This window comes from Lagenorhynchus albirostris, chromosome 18 (assembly GCF_949774975.1).
Source record: "Lagenorhynchus albirostris chromosome 18, mLagAlb1.1, whole genome shotgun sequence".
Taxonomy (NCBI): domain Eukaryota; kingdom Metazoa; phylum Chordata; class Mammalia; order Artiodactyla; family Delphinidae; genus Lagenorhynchus; species Lagenorhynchus albirostris.
The window spans coordinates 17,881,676-17,896,109 of NC_083112.1; the positions used below are offsets into that span (position 1 = coordinate 17,881,676).

General features: G+C 43.6%; 1 protein-coding gene across 7 annotated transcripts in view; it reads left to right on the plus strand.

Annotated features, from left to right (window-relative positions):
- The window catches only part of EBPL (EBP like), a 94,865-nt gene that overhangs the window by 25,783 nt on the left and 54,648 nt on the right, over positions 1 to 14,434 (plus strand). For all 7 annotated transcript variants that reach the window (XR_009536657.1, XR_009536656.1, XR_009536658.1 and 4 more), the window contains exon 2: positions 7,462 to 7,531. Coding sequence is in view for 1 of the 7 variants with exons in the window: in XM_060128786.1 (XP_059984769.1) it covers positions 7,462 to 7,531 (70 nt within the window). In the remaining 6 variants the exon portion in view is untranslated. The remainder of the gene's footprint in view (positions 1 to 7,461; positions 7,532 to 14,434) is intronic.

Genomic DNA, 14,434 nt, shown 5'->3' on the forward strand with positions numbered 1-14,434 from the left:
TAGAGAATGTTTTACCCAAAGACCTTTGAACACCATGTGTCTGGATCCATTTCATCTCTGTTATTGCTAAGAAAAAACTGCAGACAGAGAAATTAGGAGACCCGGCCAATTCTACATGATTCAAGGATAGCTGTACAAAGTTTGCAGATTCAGCCTAGGATTGTCTGTTAAAGCTCACCATCCATGTATTCCAGGTAAATTACATTAATCAACACCTGGTCCTGCCATTGAGCTTTGCTAGAAGGAGAAACGGACAGAAAAAATAAACCATTATTGTGCAGTCTGGTAAGTGAGTGGTAAAATTGTGTCCAGGTCAAGAGGTAGCACAGTGGAAAGAAGTCACTGGGGTTTTAAAGACTGCAGAGGTGGGCTTCCCTGGTGGCACAGTGGTTAAGAATCCGCCTGCCAATGCAGGGGACACGGCTTCAAGCCCTGGTCTGGGAAGATTCTACATGCCACAGAGCAGCTAAGCCCGTGCACCACAACTACTGAGCCTGCGCTCTAGAGCCCACGAGCCACAACTACTGAGCCCACGTACCACAACTACTGAAGCCCACGCGCCTAGAGCCCGTGCTCCACAACAAGAGAAGCCACCGCAATGAGAAGCCCGTGCACCGCAACAAAGAGTAGCCCCCGCTCGGCGCAACTAGAGAAAAGCCCTCACACAGCAACAAAGACCCAACACAGCCAAAAATAAATTAACAAATGAATTAATTAAGAATAAATAAATAAAGACTGCAGAGGAGTTTATCAGGTGACAAGAGAGTAAAGGCACTCAAGATTCGCTGCAGACCCCTTGCTCCCCATGATGGACTGGCAGATCTTGCCCTTTGATAGTGGCCCCTACTCTGCTCTGCCAAATGCTTTGACTTTAGCAGAATAATTGGTTAATCAAGTACCAAGTGGTGATCTCTCCACTGAAAAATATTTATATTCTTAACAACAAATAAACAGTTAAAAAATGGGCAAAAGATTTGAACAGACATTTCTCCAAAGAAGATAATACAAATGGCCAATAAGCCATCAGATCAGTAGTCATTAGGGAAATGCAAATCAAAACCACAATGAGATACCACTTTACACCCATTAGGATGTCTATTGTGAAAAACAGCAACAGCAAAGGATAATAACGAGTGTTGGCAAGGATGTGGAGAAATTTGCAACTCTGGTGTACTGCTGTTGGGAATGCAAAACGGTACAGCCACTGTGGAAGATAGCATGAGGGTTCCTCAAAAAGTAAAACAGGAACTTCCCTGGCAGTCCAGTGGTTAAGACTCCACGCTTCCGATGCAGGGGGCACGGGTTCGATCCCTGGTCGGGGAAATAAGATCCCAAATGCTGCGTGGCCAAAAAATAAATAAAATACATAAAAAATTAAAAAAAATTTTTTAAAGGTCAAATTAAAAAAAAAAAGGTAAAACATAGAATTACCATATAATCCAGCAATTCCACTTCTACCTAAATACCCAAAGGAACTGAAATTAGGGACTCAAACGGATACTTGCACACCAGTATTCATAGCAGCTTATTCATGGTAGCCGAAAGGTAGAAACAACCTACCTAGATGTTCATCAGCCGATGAATAGATAAACAAAGTGTGGTGTATACATACAATAGAATATTATTCAGTCTGAAAAAGACATGAAGTTGTGACACATACTACAACATGGATGTACCTCGAGGATATTATCCTAAGTCAAATGTCAGACACAAAAGATAAATGAGGTACCTAGAGTAGTCAGAGTCCTAGAGGCAGAGATAGAATGGTGGCCACCAGCGGCTGGGGGGAAGACAGAGTGGGAAGTTATTGTTTAATGGGGACAGAGTTTCAGTTTGGGAAGATGAAAAAGTTCTGGAGATGGATGACGGTGACGGTTGCACAACAGTGTGAATGTACTTAATATCACTGAATTGAGTACTTAAAATGGGTAAAGTGGTAAATTTTATGTTATGTATATTTTACCGTGATTTTTAAAATCCATCATATTTACATACTTTTTTTGGGGGGGGGGGAAGCCAGGCACGTGTACTCTAGGTGGAAGAGCAGCTTGTACACAGGCCTAGAGGCCCGCTTCCTCCTGGAAGTCTTCCCTTACTGTCCCAGCCACTGCTCCCTCCTCTTCCTCCAATCGTTATTGAGCAGAATGTCAGTGTAACACAACTAGATAACAAGCTGTCTGAGGCCAGGGCCCAGCTTACTCTAAAAAAAAAAGTCCTGACGATTTTGTTTAATGTTATTAATTAGTAATGTTACTCTTTCTTCCATGTCTCTCTTTCTACCTGTCTGGGTTTTTTTAATAATTTTTTTTAGAAATAATTGACTTTATGGTCAATTTAGAGATTGATGTACAGTTGTTAAAAAATAACAGAGATCCCTTGTGCACTTTGTCCAGTTTCCTCCAATGGTAATGTTTTTCAAAACTATAGTATAATATCACAGCCAGGACACTGACATTGACAATCCACTGACCTTAATCAGATTTCCTTAGTTTTGCTTGCACTTGTGTGTGTGTGTGTGTGTGTGTGTGTTTGTTAAGTTCCACACCATTGTACCAGGTAGGCTGGTGTATTCAACCACAGCAGTCAGATACCGAACAGTTCCAACACCATGAAGATCCCTAGTGTTTTTCTTTTGTAACTACCTGCACTTCCCCTCCCTCCACCCCTTAACCCTGGAAACCACTAATATGTCCTCCGTTTCTAAAATTTATCATTCCAAAAAGTGTTATATAAATGGAATTATAGAGTATGTAACCTTTCGGGGTTGACTTTTTCACTCAGCATGATTCCCTGGAGATCCATCCAAGGTACTGAGTGTGTCAGTAGCTGGTTCTTTCTTATTGCTGGGGAGTAGTCCAAGGTATAAATGTACCATGGTCTATTTAACCATATACCTTTTGAAGTACATTTGGTTTTTAGCTATTACCAAAAAAGCTGCTGTCAACATTTGTGTACATGTTTTTGTGTGAACATAAGTTTTTATTTTTCTGGGATAAATGCCCGAGTGCAATTGCTAGATCATATGGTAATTGCATGTTAGTTTTAAGAACCTGCCAAACTCAGGTTTTCCAGGGAGGCTGTTCCGTTTTCATCCCACCAGAAATGTATGAGTGATCCATTTTCTCCACATCCCCATCAGCATTTGGTACTGCCACTATTTTTTATTTTAGACATTCTGACAGATAGATAGTAATATCTCATTGTGGCTTATTTATTTATTTTTGGCTGTTTTGGGTCTGTGTTGCTGTGTGCGGGCTTTTTCTAGTTGCAGCGAGTGGGGGCTACTCTTCGTTGTGGTTGCTTCTCTTGTCGTGGAGCACGGGCTCTAGGCATGTGGGCTTCAGTAGTTGTGGCATGTGGGCTCTGTAGATGTGGCTTGCGGGCTCTAGAGCGCAGCTCAGTACTTGTGGCGCATAGGCTTAGTTGTTCCGCGGCATGTGGGATCTTCCCAGACCAGGGCTCGAACCCATGTCCCCTGCATTGGCAGGCAGATTCTTAACCACTGCGCCACCAGGGAAGTACTCTCATTGTGGTTTTAATTGGCATTTCCCTGATGGCTAGCAATGTTGAACACCTTTTCATATGTTTATTTGTTACCTGTATATTCTCTTTGGTGAAATGTCTCTTCGTTTCTTTTGCCCATTTTCTAATTAAATTGGGTTTGTGTTTTGTTTTTTCTTTTAACTCATTCCCTCCACCCTTCCTTTTATTTCTTATTCTTTTAGTAAGCATTTATTAGCATGTCCCATCTATCAGGCATCTGGAATACAGAGACAAAGGCAAAGACTTACCCTGAAGAACTGATGGTTTTGAGGAGGAGACAAATAAGTAGGATTCTGTTCAGGAAAGACATCTACCTCCTATCAAGAGAATTAGTGAAGGCTTGTTTCCTGGAGGAGGTAACATCTGATCAGCATTTGGAGGGTGGATATGTTCATTATACTTTTTTTTGTTGTTGTTGTTCATTATACTTTATATGCTATACTGCCTTTACACTTAGAGTAGTAATACAGTAAGAAATATATAGTGCCTTCTAAAAGCCCCACAGGGCACCTTTCTTTCTAAGTAATTCATTACGTGGACTTGTCATTAAATCAAGGTTAGCAGACACAAAATATCACCCTGGGTTCTTGAGGATTCTAAGACAGAGAAGACAACATCCCAGGCCCCCAAGATGTATGATCTAATGGGCACTGGAGATCCACCACCAGCAGACAGTTGATTACAGAAACACAAATTTAGTAACAAGGGAGAGGGAGAAATTAATTTTTACCAGGAAGTTTGGGAAGGTTTCTTGGAAAAAGGAGGGTTTGAGCTGGGATTTGAAAAAGGAGTAGAACTCCAACAGGTAGATATAAAAGGGAACAAATTTGGTATACACTCCTGGGTCCCTGCATGTTATAGATTCCAGGTTTCCATGCTGCTCTTACCCAGGGAATTGCTTCTGAGGAAAGATTCTAGACTGGACGTCTGTGTCCATGTTTGCTGATGGCCCCAGTTGAAGAGGCTGCTAGTGGAAGTCACATCTAGTTTTAGGGTGAGATCAACAATCTAATTTTGGGAAGTCCTTCATCTCACAGATAGATGTACTGAGGCCTAGAGAGGATCAAATTCAGCTCAGTCTTGTGGCCCCTACTGGCTGGTCAGTGGATGTGTTTTGTCTAGAAAGTTCCCAGGTCATGCCAGGGAAGTGGTGTGGATTTCCTATGGCTCTGCTAAAAATAAAAAGATCATGGGCTTCCCTGGTGGCGCAGTGGTTGGGAGTCCGCCTGCTGATGCAGGGGACGTGGGTTCGTGCCCCGGTCCGGGAGGGTCCCACATGCCGCGGAGCGGCTGGGCCCGTGAGCCATGGCCGCTGAGCCTCTGTGTCCAGAGCCTGTGCTCCGCAACGAGAGAGGCCACAGCAGTGAGAGGCTGGCGTACTGCAAAAAGAAAAAAAAAAAAAAGATCAATTGGTGAAAATAAGGAGTTGCAGAGTGGATGGGGAGTACTTCTTGTTTAAAAACATTGTTTATCTCACATGTAATTTTTTAAAATCTCCTTTAAGGAATATAATTTTTACATATGCTCTGTAATAAACCACACTTACCAATTAAGTAACTTACAGAATGTCAAGAAAAGAGAAAATAAACCAGTTTCAAAGCCTCTGTTCAGCAAAGATTGGAATGGATAAAAAGCTGGAAGATGTATTAATGAGATGGGGAGAAAGTCAGGTTTCTTCTCTCAATTAGAGAAGAAGAAAGGCAATTACAAACTGTAGCATAAACAAAAATATCTTATAACAAAGTCATGGCCCAGATATGAAGCAAACTAAACTGTAGCATGAAACAAATAAAGTAAAATGTAGCCTGATTTTGAGAAATGTATGAGTGTAAGAAAAAATATTCCATTTGCCACATTCTTCTTAAGTGACAAAAATACGGGGTTTGTAGAGGAAGAAGTTGTGGCCCATTGCAGTGAACACTATTTACATAATCACCATGTTGTAAATGCTGTTGATTGAATGGAAATGCAGTCAATTTCAACAACATACAAGCAAAGTGGACAGAGGTTGAGAGTTGGAAATGGGGAGGAGAGGGAGAGAGGATGGTGGGTGTTCTCATACTTGTCTGATATCGTAAGAAGTCCAAATACTGCACAATATTGATGAGTGGGTAAGCTGAGGCTTTAAGTTTTACTTTTTTTTTGTTTTTTGGCCACACCAAGCGCCTTGCAGGATCTTAGTTCCCTGACCAGGGACTGAACCCACATCCTCGGCAGTGAAAGCAAGGAGTCCTAAGCACTGGACCGCCAGGGAATTCCCCAAAGTTTACTACATAAGTTACACATTTGGATAACTAATAGAAGAATTAAAGAGAATTCATATAGGGACTTCCCTGGTGGTCCAGTGGGTAAGACTCCAAGCTCCCAATGCAGGGGGCCTGGGTTCAGTCCCTGGTCAGGGAACTAGATCCCTCATGCCACAACTAAGAGTTCGCATGCCACAACTAAAGATCCTGCATGCCACAACTAAGACCCGGCACAGCCAAAATAAATAAATAAATAATTTTTTTAAAAAAAAAGAGAATTCATATAGCTATTAAAGGGATTCAGAATATGCTACTCCAAAATATACCCCTTTGGCATATTGATTATTTTGAACTGAAGGCAATTGAGAAACTGTAGATGCAGGAAGGGCTCTCTGACCTCCCTCTTTCTACCTAAAATCAGGTCTTTGAACTTCCCATGAGAAAGGTGCCCTCCCTTTACCAGGAAGAAAAGAACATTCTTATCACTGGGGACTGGGTGTCAATGCTGAAGTGGTCCTATACAAATAAACCTACCAAAATAACCCTTGTCTTCCATTACTTTCTCCCCATGTATCTCCTAGTCACTTTCTCACAATTTACTGTCCTCAGCTCAAGGCCCTTGGTCTTGTCACATCCCTGCGGTTTATTGTTCTTTGTGTAAAAAGGCATATAAGTTTTGGGGCCTAACAGCTTATTCAGGTCTTCATTTTCCCTTCAAAGACTCCCATGTACATGTAAAAATATTAAATATGATATGTATGCTTTTCTTTTTAATCTGTTTATGTCGGTTAATTCTTAGGCCAGCTACAGAACCTAAGAGGGTAGAAGGAAGTTTTTCCTCCCCTACTATCAAAAATTGGAAGAAGGGAAGGGGAAGAGGAACAGCGTAAATTATACTGTAATTTTTCAGGATGGGCTGTCAGTTGATAATGTCTAAAGAAATAGTAATATAAGTATATTACATGTTATGAAAATGGTTGCCAGAACTACAGACAGAAGTGTTTAAATGTGGTTGCCTCTGGGAAGTTGTACTAGAAGTGACCTCGGGGATTAGGCGGAGACACAATTTTGATGTCACATAAGTGATTGTTTTGGTAAAAAGAAATGAGAAGGGTTGTATTGACCAGGAACAAAATTTGTTCAAAGTATAATTGCAGCTTTTTCATTACCTTAAATTTTAAATATAGCCTGTAAGCATTTCTAATTTTCCTAAATTTGCCCTTGTGCAGGAAAAACAACTAGTTCAGCTCTGATATAGATATTTGAATGCCACTTTTGTTAAGAGAGATCTTGGATTTTTTTGAGGTGAGACAAAATGAAGTACTGTGAGGTGCTTCTCAACGGTGTAAAATCCCTGGATTAACCCAGAGTCTAGCTTATTTAATATACCATTTAAGCTCTTTTCTTGTGCAATATCTTCAACTTATATTTTCCCCATCAGGGCACACCTCTGATTTTATAATGCCAATCATTGAAAACTGACATTTATTATATATAAACATTCCCTTTGGACATACCCATTTCCAAGTTCAGGGAGCCAAGCTCCAGGAACCCACGCACGCACACCGGGACTGTGTGGTGTGGGGCAGGGCAGGGGACGCTGGCCACACTGTGGTACCATCCTGTGGCTGTGATGCTAAATTAGAGCATGTTTTCGTTTTCTTCTCTCTAGGAAGGCCCTTTTGTCTACTTGTCTTTGGTAGGAAACATCACAGATTCTGATGCCTTGATCGCTTCGTTGTGTAAGTAATTTAAAACGTTTGCATTTGCCATGTTTGAGGGATTAATTGCAAGTATGGCTGTCAATTAAATGAGTACCTGTACCCATGCTGTATGATTCTATTTACATGAAATGTCCAGGTTAGGCAAATCTATAGAGAAAAATTATAGATTAGTGGTTGCCTGGGTGTGTGGGGAGGGGGCGGGATCATAGGCCAGAAATGGGGAGTGACTGATAATGGGTACACGTTTCTTTTTTGGGGTAGAAACATTATAAAATTACACGATTTGTGGTGATTCAAATCTGAGAATATACTAAAACTTGTTGAATTATACACTTTAAACAGATTTAAAAACACAGGTCTGGCATGTGAATTATATCTCAATAAAGCTATAATTTCAAATTTTTGTTTTTATTTATTTAATTTATTTATTTTTGGCTGCACTGGGTCTTCGTTGCTGTGCATGGGCTTTCTCTAGTTGTGGCAAGCAGGTGCCACTCTTCATTGCAGTGTGCCGGCTTCTAATGGCAGTGGCTTCTCTTGTCGCAGAGCACGGACTCTAGGTGTGCGGGCTTCAGTAGTTGTGGCTCGCGGGCTCAGTAGTTGTGGCTCGCAGGCTCTAAAGCACAGGCTCAGTAGTTGTGGTGCACAGGCTTAGTTGCTCCACGGCATGTGGGATATTCCCCGACCAGGGCTCGAACCCGTGTACCCCTGCATTGGCAGGCGGATTCTTAACCACTGCACCACCAGGGAAGCCCTATAATTTCAAATGTTTATAGTGAGTGCAGATTGAGGAGTTTGCAGTATTTAAACTGGGTGTTTTCCATATTTTTATTATTAACTTTCATATATATACATATATATGTATATATATATGGTCTTGTAGATAATTTCCAGAAATCTTCCTGCTCTGCAGAGATATTAACTAGTTTTCCCTATCTTCGTCATGTTGCTGTAAATCAATCAACATTCAGTCAGTCAGTATCAACTACCTCCAATGTGCTGTGTCAGTACTGACAAATAAATGAGCTGTGCAGCAACTGGGTTCTTTGCCACTATTATATAGCTGCCTTGTGCAGGATAACTTCTTTCAGATTTTGCATCTGAAAATCTGCATTGTTTATCTCATTTCTCCCACAATTCTGAAATCGTGTCCTCCAGCCAGGATCTGGACTCCTGTTCACCACTAGTGTTGTAAAACTCTTCTAGAGAATTGAGTCAGCCACAATTAGTGCTTCCCAAAGCAAAACACATGTTATCTTTGATGTCCGTCAGGTCCTAGCCATGGTAGCTCAGGGCGCCTGAGTCCCACAACTTTTTTTTTTTTTTTTTTCGGTACACGGGCCTCTCTCACTGTTGTGGCCTCTCCCGTTGTGGAGCACAGGCTCCGGACGCACAGGCTCAGCGGCCATGGCTCACCGGCCCAGCCACTTCATGGCATGTGGGATCTTCCCGGACCGGGACACGAACCCGCGTCCCCTGCATCGTCAGGCAGACTCTCAACCACTGCGCCACCAGGGAAGCCCTGAGTCCCACATCTTGAGGCCACCCGCTCAGTTCCACGGGCTAAGGAATATGCAGCTGTGCAGCTTTCTGGCGAGTCTGCCAGATTAAACTGTGCTTGAGAATTGCTAGGGAAGTCTGGGGTTGAGAATTCCAGCTCAAGTCACTGTCCTCCTACCCCGGCTGCCCTGCTCAGCCTCAGAGAAAGCAAACAGCCCAGATTTGGCTCAGTCCCATGAAATGCAAATATCTAATTCGATCTTTATCAGTCATCTTCAGTCTACATTTTCACCTTCAAAAAATGAAAACTCGGGCTTCCCTGGTGGCGCAGTGGTTAAGAATCCTCCTGCCAATGCAGGGGACACGGGTTCGAGCCCTGGTCCGGGAGGATCCCACATGCCTCGGAGCAACTAAGCCCGTGCGCCACAACTACTCAGCCTGCACTCTAGAGCTCACGAGCCACAACTACTGAGCCCATGTGCCACAACTACTGAAGCCCGCACACCGAGAGCCCATGCTCCACAACAAGGGAAGCCACCTTAATGAGACGAAGAGTAGCTCCCACTCGCTGCAACTAAAAAGAAAGCCTGCGTGCAGCAACGAAGACCCAACGCAGCCAAAAATTAATTAATTAATTATTTTTTTTTAAAAAAGTGAAAATTCATTTAATGGAGATACCCTTTATTAGTGTGAAAGTGAAAATCTAGTAGATAATGTCAAGTAGTGCTTTAAAGTACTTTAAAGTACACAGATTGCTTGGGGTTCTTGTTAAAATGCAGATTCTTATTCAGAGGGTCTGGGGTAGGGCCTCCCATATATTGATCTGTGGACGGTCCTTTGATTCAGCAGGTTGTAGAACTTGTTAAAGATGGTAAGGAAGACTTTATTCAAGAGGGACTATGGCAATGGGAGAGAGATTGGGCTCAACTCTAAATACAAGGACAGGTGGAGATTCATAGGCAAGGAGCAGGGTTGGGGTCAGTGGGTAGAAAATTACTGAGAAGAAACATCAAGGCTGTGGGACTCTTGATAGACTGACTCAACAGGATCCTTGCTGAAGGCAGGCCAGGGTATTAAGATACAGAGGGTGGGAGATGAGGAATTTGATCAGATATCAAGATTATCTACACTCCCATGTTCGTAGCAGCAGTATCTACAATAGCCAAGACATGGAAACAGCCTAAGTGTCCATTGACAGAGGAGTGGATAAATAAGTTGTGGTGTATATATACAGTGGAATATTATTCAGCCATAAAAAGAAGGAAATCCTGCCATTTGTGACAGCATGGATGGGCCTTGCAGACATGATGCTAAGTGAAATAAGCTAGACAGAAAAAAACAAAAACTGTAATATCTCATATGTGGAATCTAAAAAACAAACAACCCAAACTCATAGAAAAAGAGATCAGATTTGTGGTTACCAGAGGCAAGGACTGTGGAGTGGGGGAATTGGATGAAGATGTTCAAAAGGTACAAAATTCTGGACTTCCCTGCTGGTACAGTGGTTAAGAATCCGCCTGGCAGTGCAGGGGACACAGGTTCGAGCCCTGGTCTGGGAAGATCCCACATGCTGCGGAGCAACTAAGCCCGCGAGCCACAACTAGTGAGGCCCGCGTGCCACAACTAGTGAGGCCCGCGTGCCTAGAGCCTGTGCTCCACAACAAGAGAAGCCACCGCAATGAGAAGCCCATGTACCACAACGGAGAGTAGCCCCCACTCGCCGCAACTAGAGAAAGCCTGCACGCAGCAACGAAGACCCAACGCAGCCAAAAATAAATAGAAAAATAAATAAATTTATTTTTTAAAAAAAGGTACAAACTTCTAGTTCTATGATAAATAAGTACTAGGGATGTAATGTACCACATAATTAACACTACTGTATGGCATATTTGAAAGTTGTTAAGAGAATAAATCCTAAGAGTTCTCACCACAAGGAAAAAAACATTTTTTCTTTTTCTTTTTTTTTGTATCTATATGACATGATGGATGTCATTAAACTTATTGTGGTAATCATTTCACAATATATGTAAGTCAATTCATTATGCCGTATACCTTAAACTTACACAGTGCTGTATGTCAGTAATATCTCAATAAAACTGGGGGTTGGGGGGAGTGATCAGATACCAAGAGTGAAGGATTTTCACTAAACTTACGCAGCAGGATTCTTGTTGAAACTGGACTAAGTGGGCCAAGCACAGAGCCCAAGGTCGAGACCTTTTGGAGAAGAGGGCTTGGAGGAGGCTGCCTTGAGTTTGGTCAAGAAGAGTTGTGCCCCTAATCTCCACTCTGTGGCAAAGGGCACAGCCGTGGCTTGGCTACTGGAAACCTCCAGCCCTTCGTGTGCATCTTTCCCTCTAAACCTCTTCCTGAGCCTGGCAGTCAGTCACAAAATAAAGGATGAGGATCACATCATTAGGTTTATTAATGCTCTGTTTGCCCTTTCGCTGTTGTAGGTGTTTAACCTGCAAAGAGTTGGTCAAGGTTAAGCAGTAGATGAGGAGATGCCAGAGGCTTGATCCACTGGGGCCAGCAGATAGCAGGGCCTGCTTCCAGTGCCTGTCCCCACCCCCCTCCCCCCCACTTTCACTTACACACACGCTGTCTCCTTCAGCTTTGCTGAATTTCCTGCAGTTTCAGACACACCGAGCGCTCTCAGCCCCAGGCCTTTGCTCAAACTCCTCCCCGAGATACCCTCTCCCTCACCCAGTTCAAGCCTTGCCTTTTATGATGTAAGCCCTGAGATTTTTTTTTTCGTGCAAATGTGCTTTATTTCTGTAATTTAGAAGAGACCTTTTGGTTTAGGGGATGGGAGCTGTGTTTCAGTTCATACATGTCGTCACACACTTCCCCAAAGGGGAGCAATTGACAGGCCACACGGGGGTCCTGTTATATGACACCCTCATCCAACTGGCCCTTGAGACTGGACCAGGTGCCCTTCAGGACAGAAATCAGGATGGTCTGCCCGCTGATCTTGCCTGCTGGTCATCCTCACCTTCATCCCAATCCAAAGCCTTGATTTCTGACACTGTGGAAGGTACGGGACTAAGAGAAAGGCCTGAGATTAAGGTCCCAGATTATGTGTGCCTTGACGTCTGGTAAAATCCAGAGGGCCTCAGATGTCGTAAGCGCCAGGCCCCTCTGCACCCTGCTTCCTCATGTCAGGTCCCTAGACAAGCAGCCCTCCTGGTCTCCGGAACCAGCACGGTGCCTGCATACCCCTGAGGAGCCGGCTTCAGTTCCCTGCCAGCCCTCAGAATTACTCAAACAATCCTATCACATCCTGCCGCGGGGACCAGGGGTCACCCGCCCTGGTGTTCCTGCAGAGCCCACCTCCCACAGTCCCTCCTCGTTCACTCCAGTTCCTAGGGCAGCCCCACGCGGCACAGTGTGCTTCTCCCCGAGCCTGCGAGTGTTCTGTGACTAAGGAACGGCCATCAACCTCATCTGCCCAGTGTCACCTGTTGTGTGTTAAGCCACCGCATGAGCCCAGGGCGGGAACCCTTCCCTCGCATGTAGGGTGAAGAGGAAGCGATCAGAACACCTCATCTCCTAGCTTGTGCAGTGCCTTTTCTCCATGTCCCTATTCTCTGTCCCTGTCACTTATTACATGGTTTGAGCTCGCTACAGTATGAACCACCAGCAGCAGACTTTGTGTCCTGGTCGCTGCTGCATTCTTGAGACCTAGCATAGAGGCGTCTATACGCTACAAAAAAATTGTTGAATTAAAGAATGAATGAAGGGGACTTCCCTGGAGGTCCAGTGGTTAGACCCTGTACTTCTAATGCAGGGGGCATGGGTTCGATCCCCGGTCAGGGAACTAAGATCTCACATGCCATGTGGCCAAAAAATAAATAAATCAAAAATTTTTTAAAAAAAGAATGAATGAATGGGGTTATTTTTGTGAATGTCTAAACACCCACTCATCTCTTAGCTCCTAAAGCATTGACCTTTTACTTGTGATATTTTCTTAGATTTTGGCTACACTAGATAGTATATTTCACCTATTGTATCTATGTGTTTTTTTTAATTAATTTAATTTATTTTATTTATTTATTTTTGACTGCATTGGGTCTTTGTTGCTGTGCCCGGGCTTTCTCTGGTTGCAGCGAGTGGGGGCTACTCTTCGCTGCAGTGCATGGGCTTCTCATTGCGGTGGCTTCTCTTGTTGCGGAGCATGGACTCTAGGCACGTGGACTTCAGTAGTTGTGGCGTGCAGGCTCAGTAGTTGTGGCTTGCAGGGTCTAGAGCGCAGGCTCAGTAGTTGTGGCACACGGGCTTAGTTGCTCCACAGCATGTGGGATCTTCCCAGACCAGGGCTCAAGCCTGTGTCCCCTGCATTGGCAGACAGATTCTTAACCACTGAGCCATGAGGGAAGACCTGTATCTATGTTTAAATTTATAGGGAAAACTTTTACTTTCACTATGATGTTTTCCAGTCAGGTCATGGCAGGCAGTCGGCTAAGGACAGGCTGGACGGCTCTGCCTTGTCTGCCAGTTGCGTCTGGCCTATCACAGAATCTCCGCTCAGCATGTGTCTGTGTGTTATCTCATTAAATAGCTAATCGTGTTTACTGGCGTGTCCTTTCTCTGGGGACAGCCTTTCATGGGAACCCTTTGTCCCTGGCCCTGGAGGGATCCTAACTCTAACCATTAAGAGACTATTGCTTCTTTTTATGGCTGAGTAATATTCCATTGTATATATGTGCCACATCTTCTTTATCCGTTCATCCGATGATGGACACTTAAGTTGGAGGGGGAAGGGTAAGCTGTGACAAGGCGAGAGAGTGGCATGGACGTTTATACACTACCAAACGTAAAATAGATAGCTAATGGGAAGCAGCTGCATAGCACAGGGAGCTCAGCTCAGTGCTTTGTGACCACCTAGCGGGTGGGATAGGGAGGTTGGGAGGGAGGGAGATGCAAGAGGGAAGAGATATGGGAACATATGTATATGTATAACTGATTCACTTTGTTATAAAGCAGAAACTAACACACCATTGTAAAGCAATTATACTCCAATAAAGATGTAAAAAAAAAGAGACTATTGCTTTGTGCTGCTCAGACCAATCAGATCACGCAGCTAATTTTTGACCATTCATACCTTTTCTAAGTAATGTGAGAACAGTAGTTAAAGGGAGAGAAGAGGGTTTTGGGGTTTTTTTTCCTCTGGTTATTTGAGATCTTAGGACCAGCACGTATTACTTTGTTAAAGTAAAAAGGAAAGAGAGACAGAGAGAAAGAGGTGGGGGGGGGAGGTGGGGAGGAAGGAAAGAGAGAAGGAAAGAAGGAAGGAAAGAAGAGAGAAGGAGGGAGGGAAGGAGGGGAATATGACTTCACCTAGTGCATGGCCCTTGGCCCTTCACTAAAAAGACTATCTGACCTCATGGTGCTTCCTAGATGTAACCATCCTAATAACGGGGC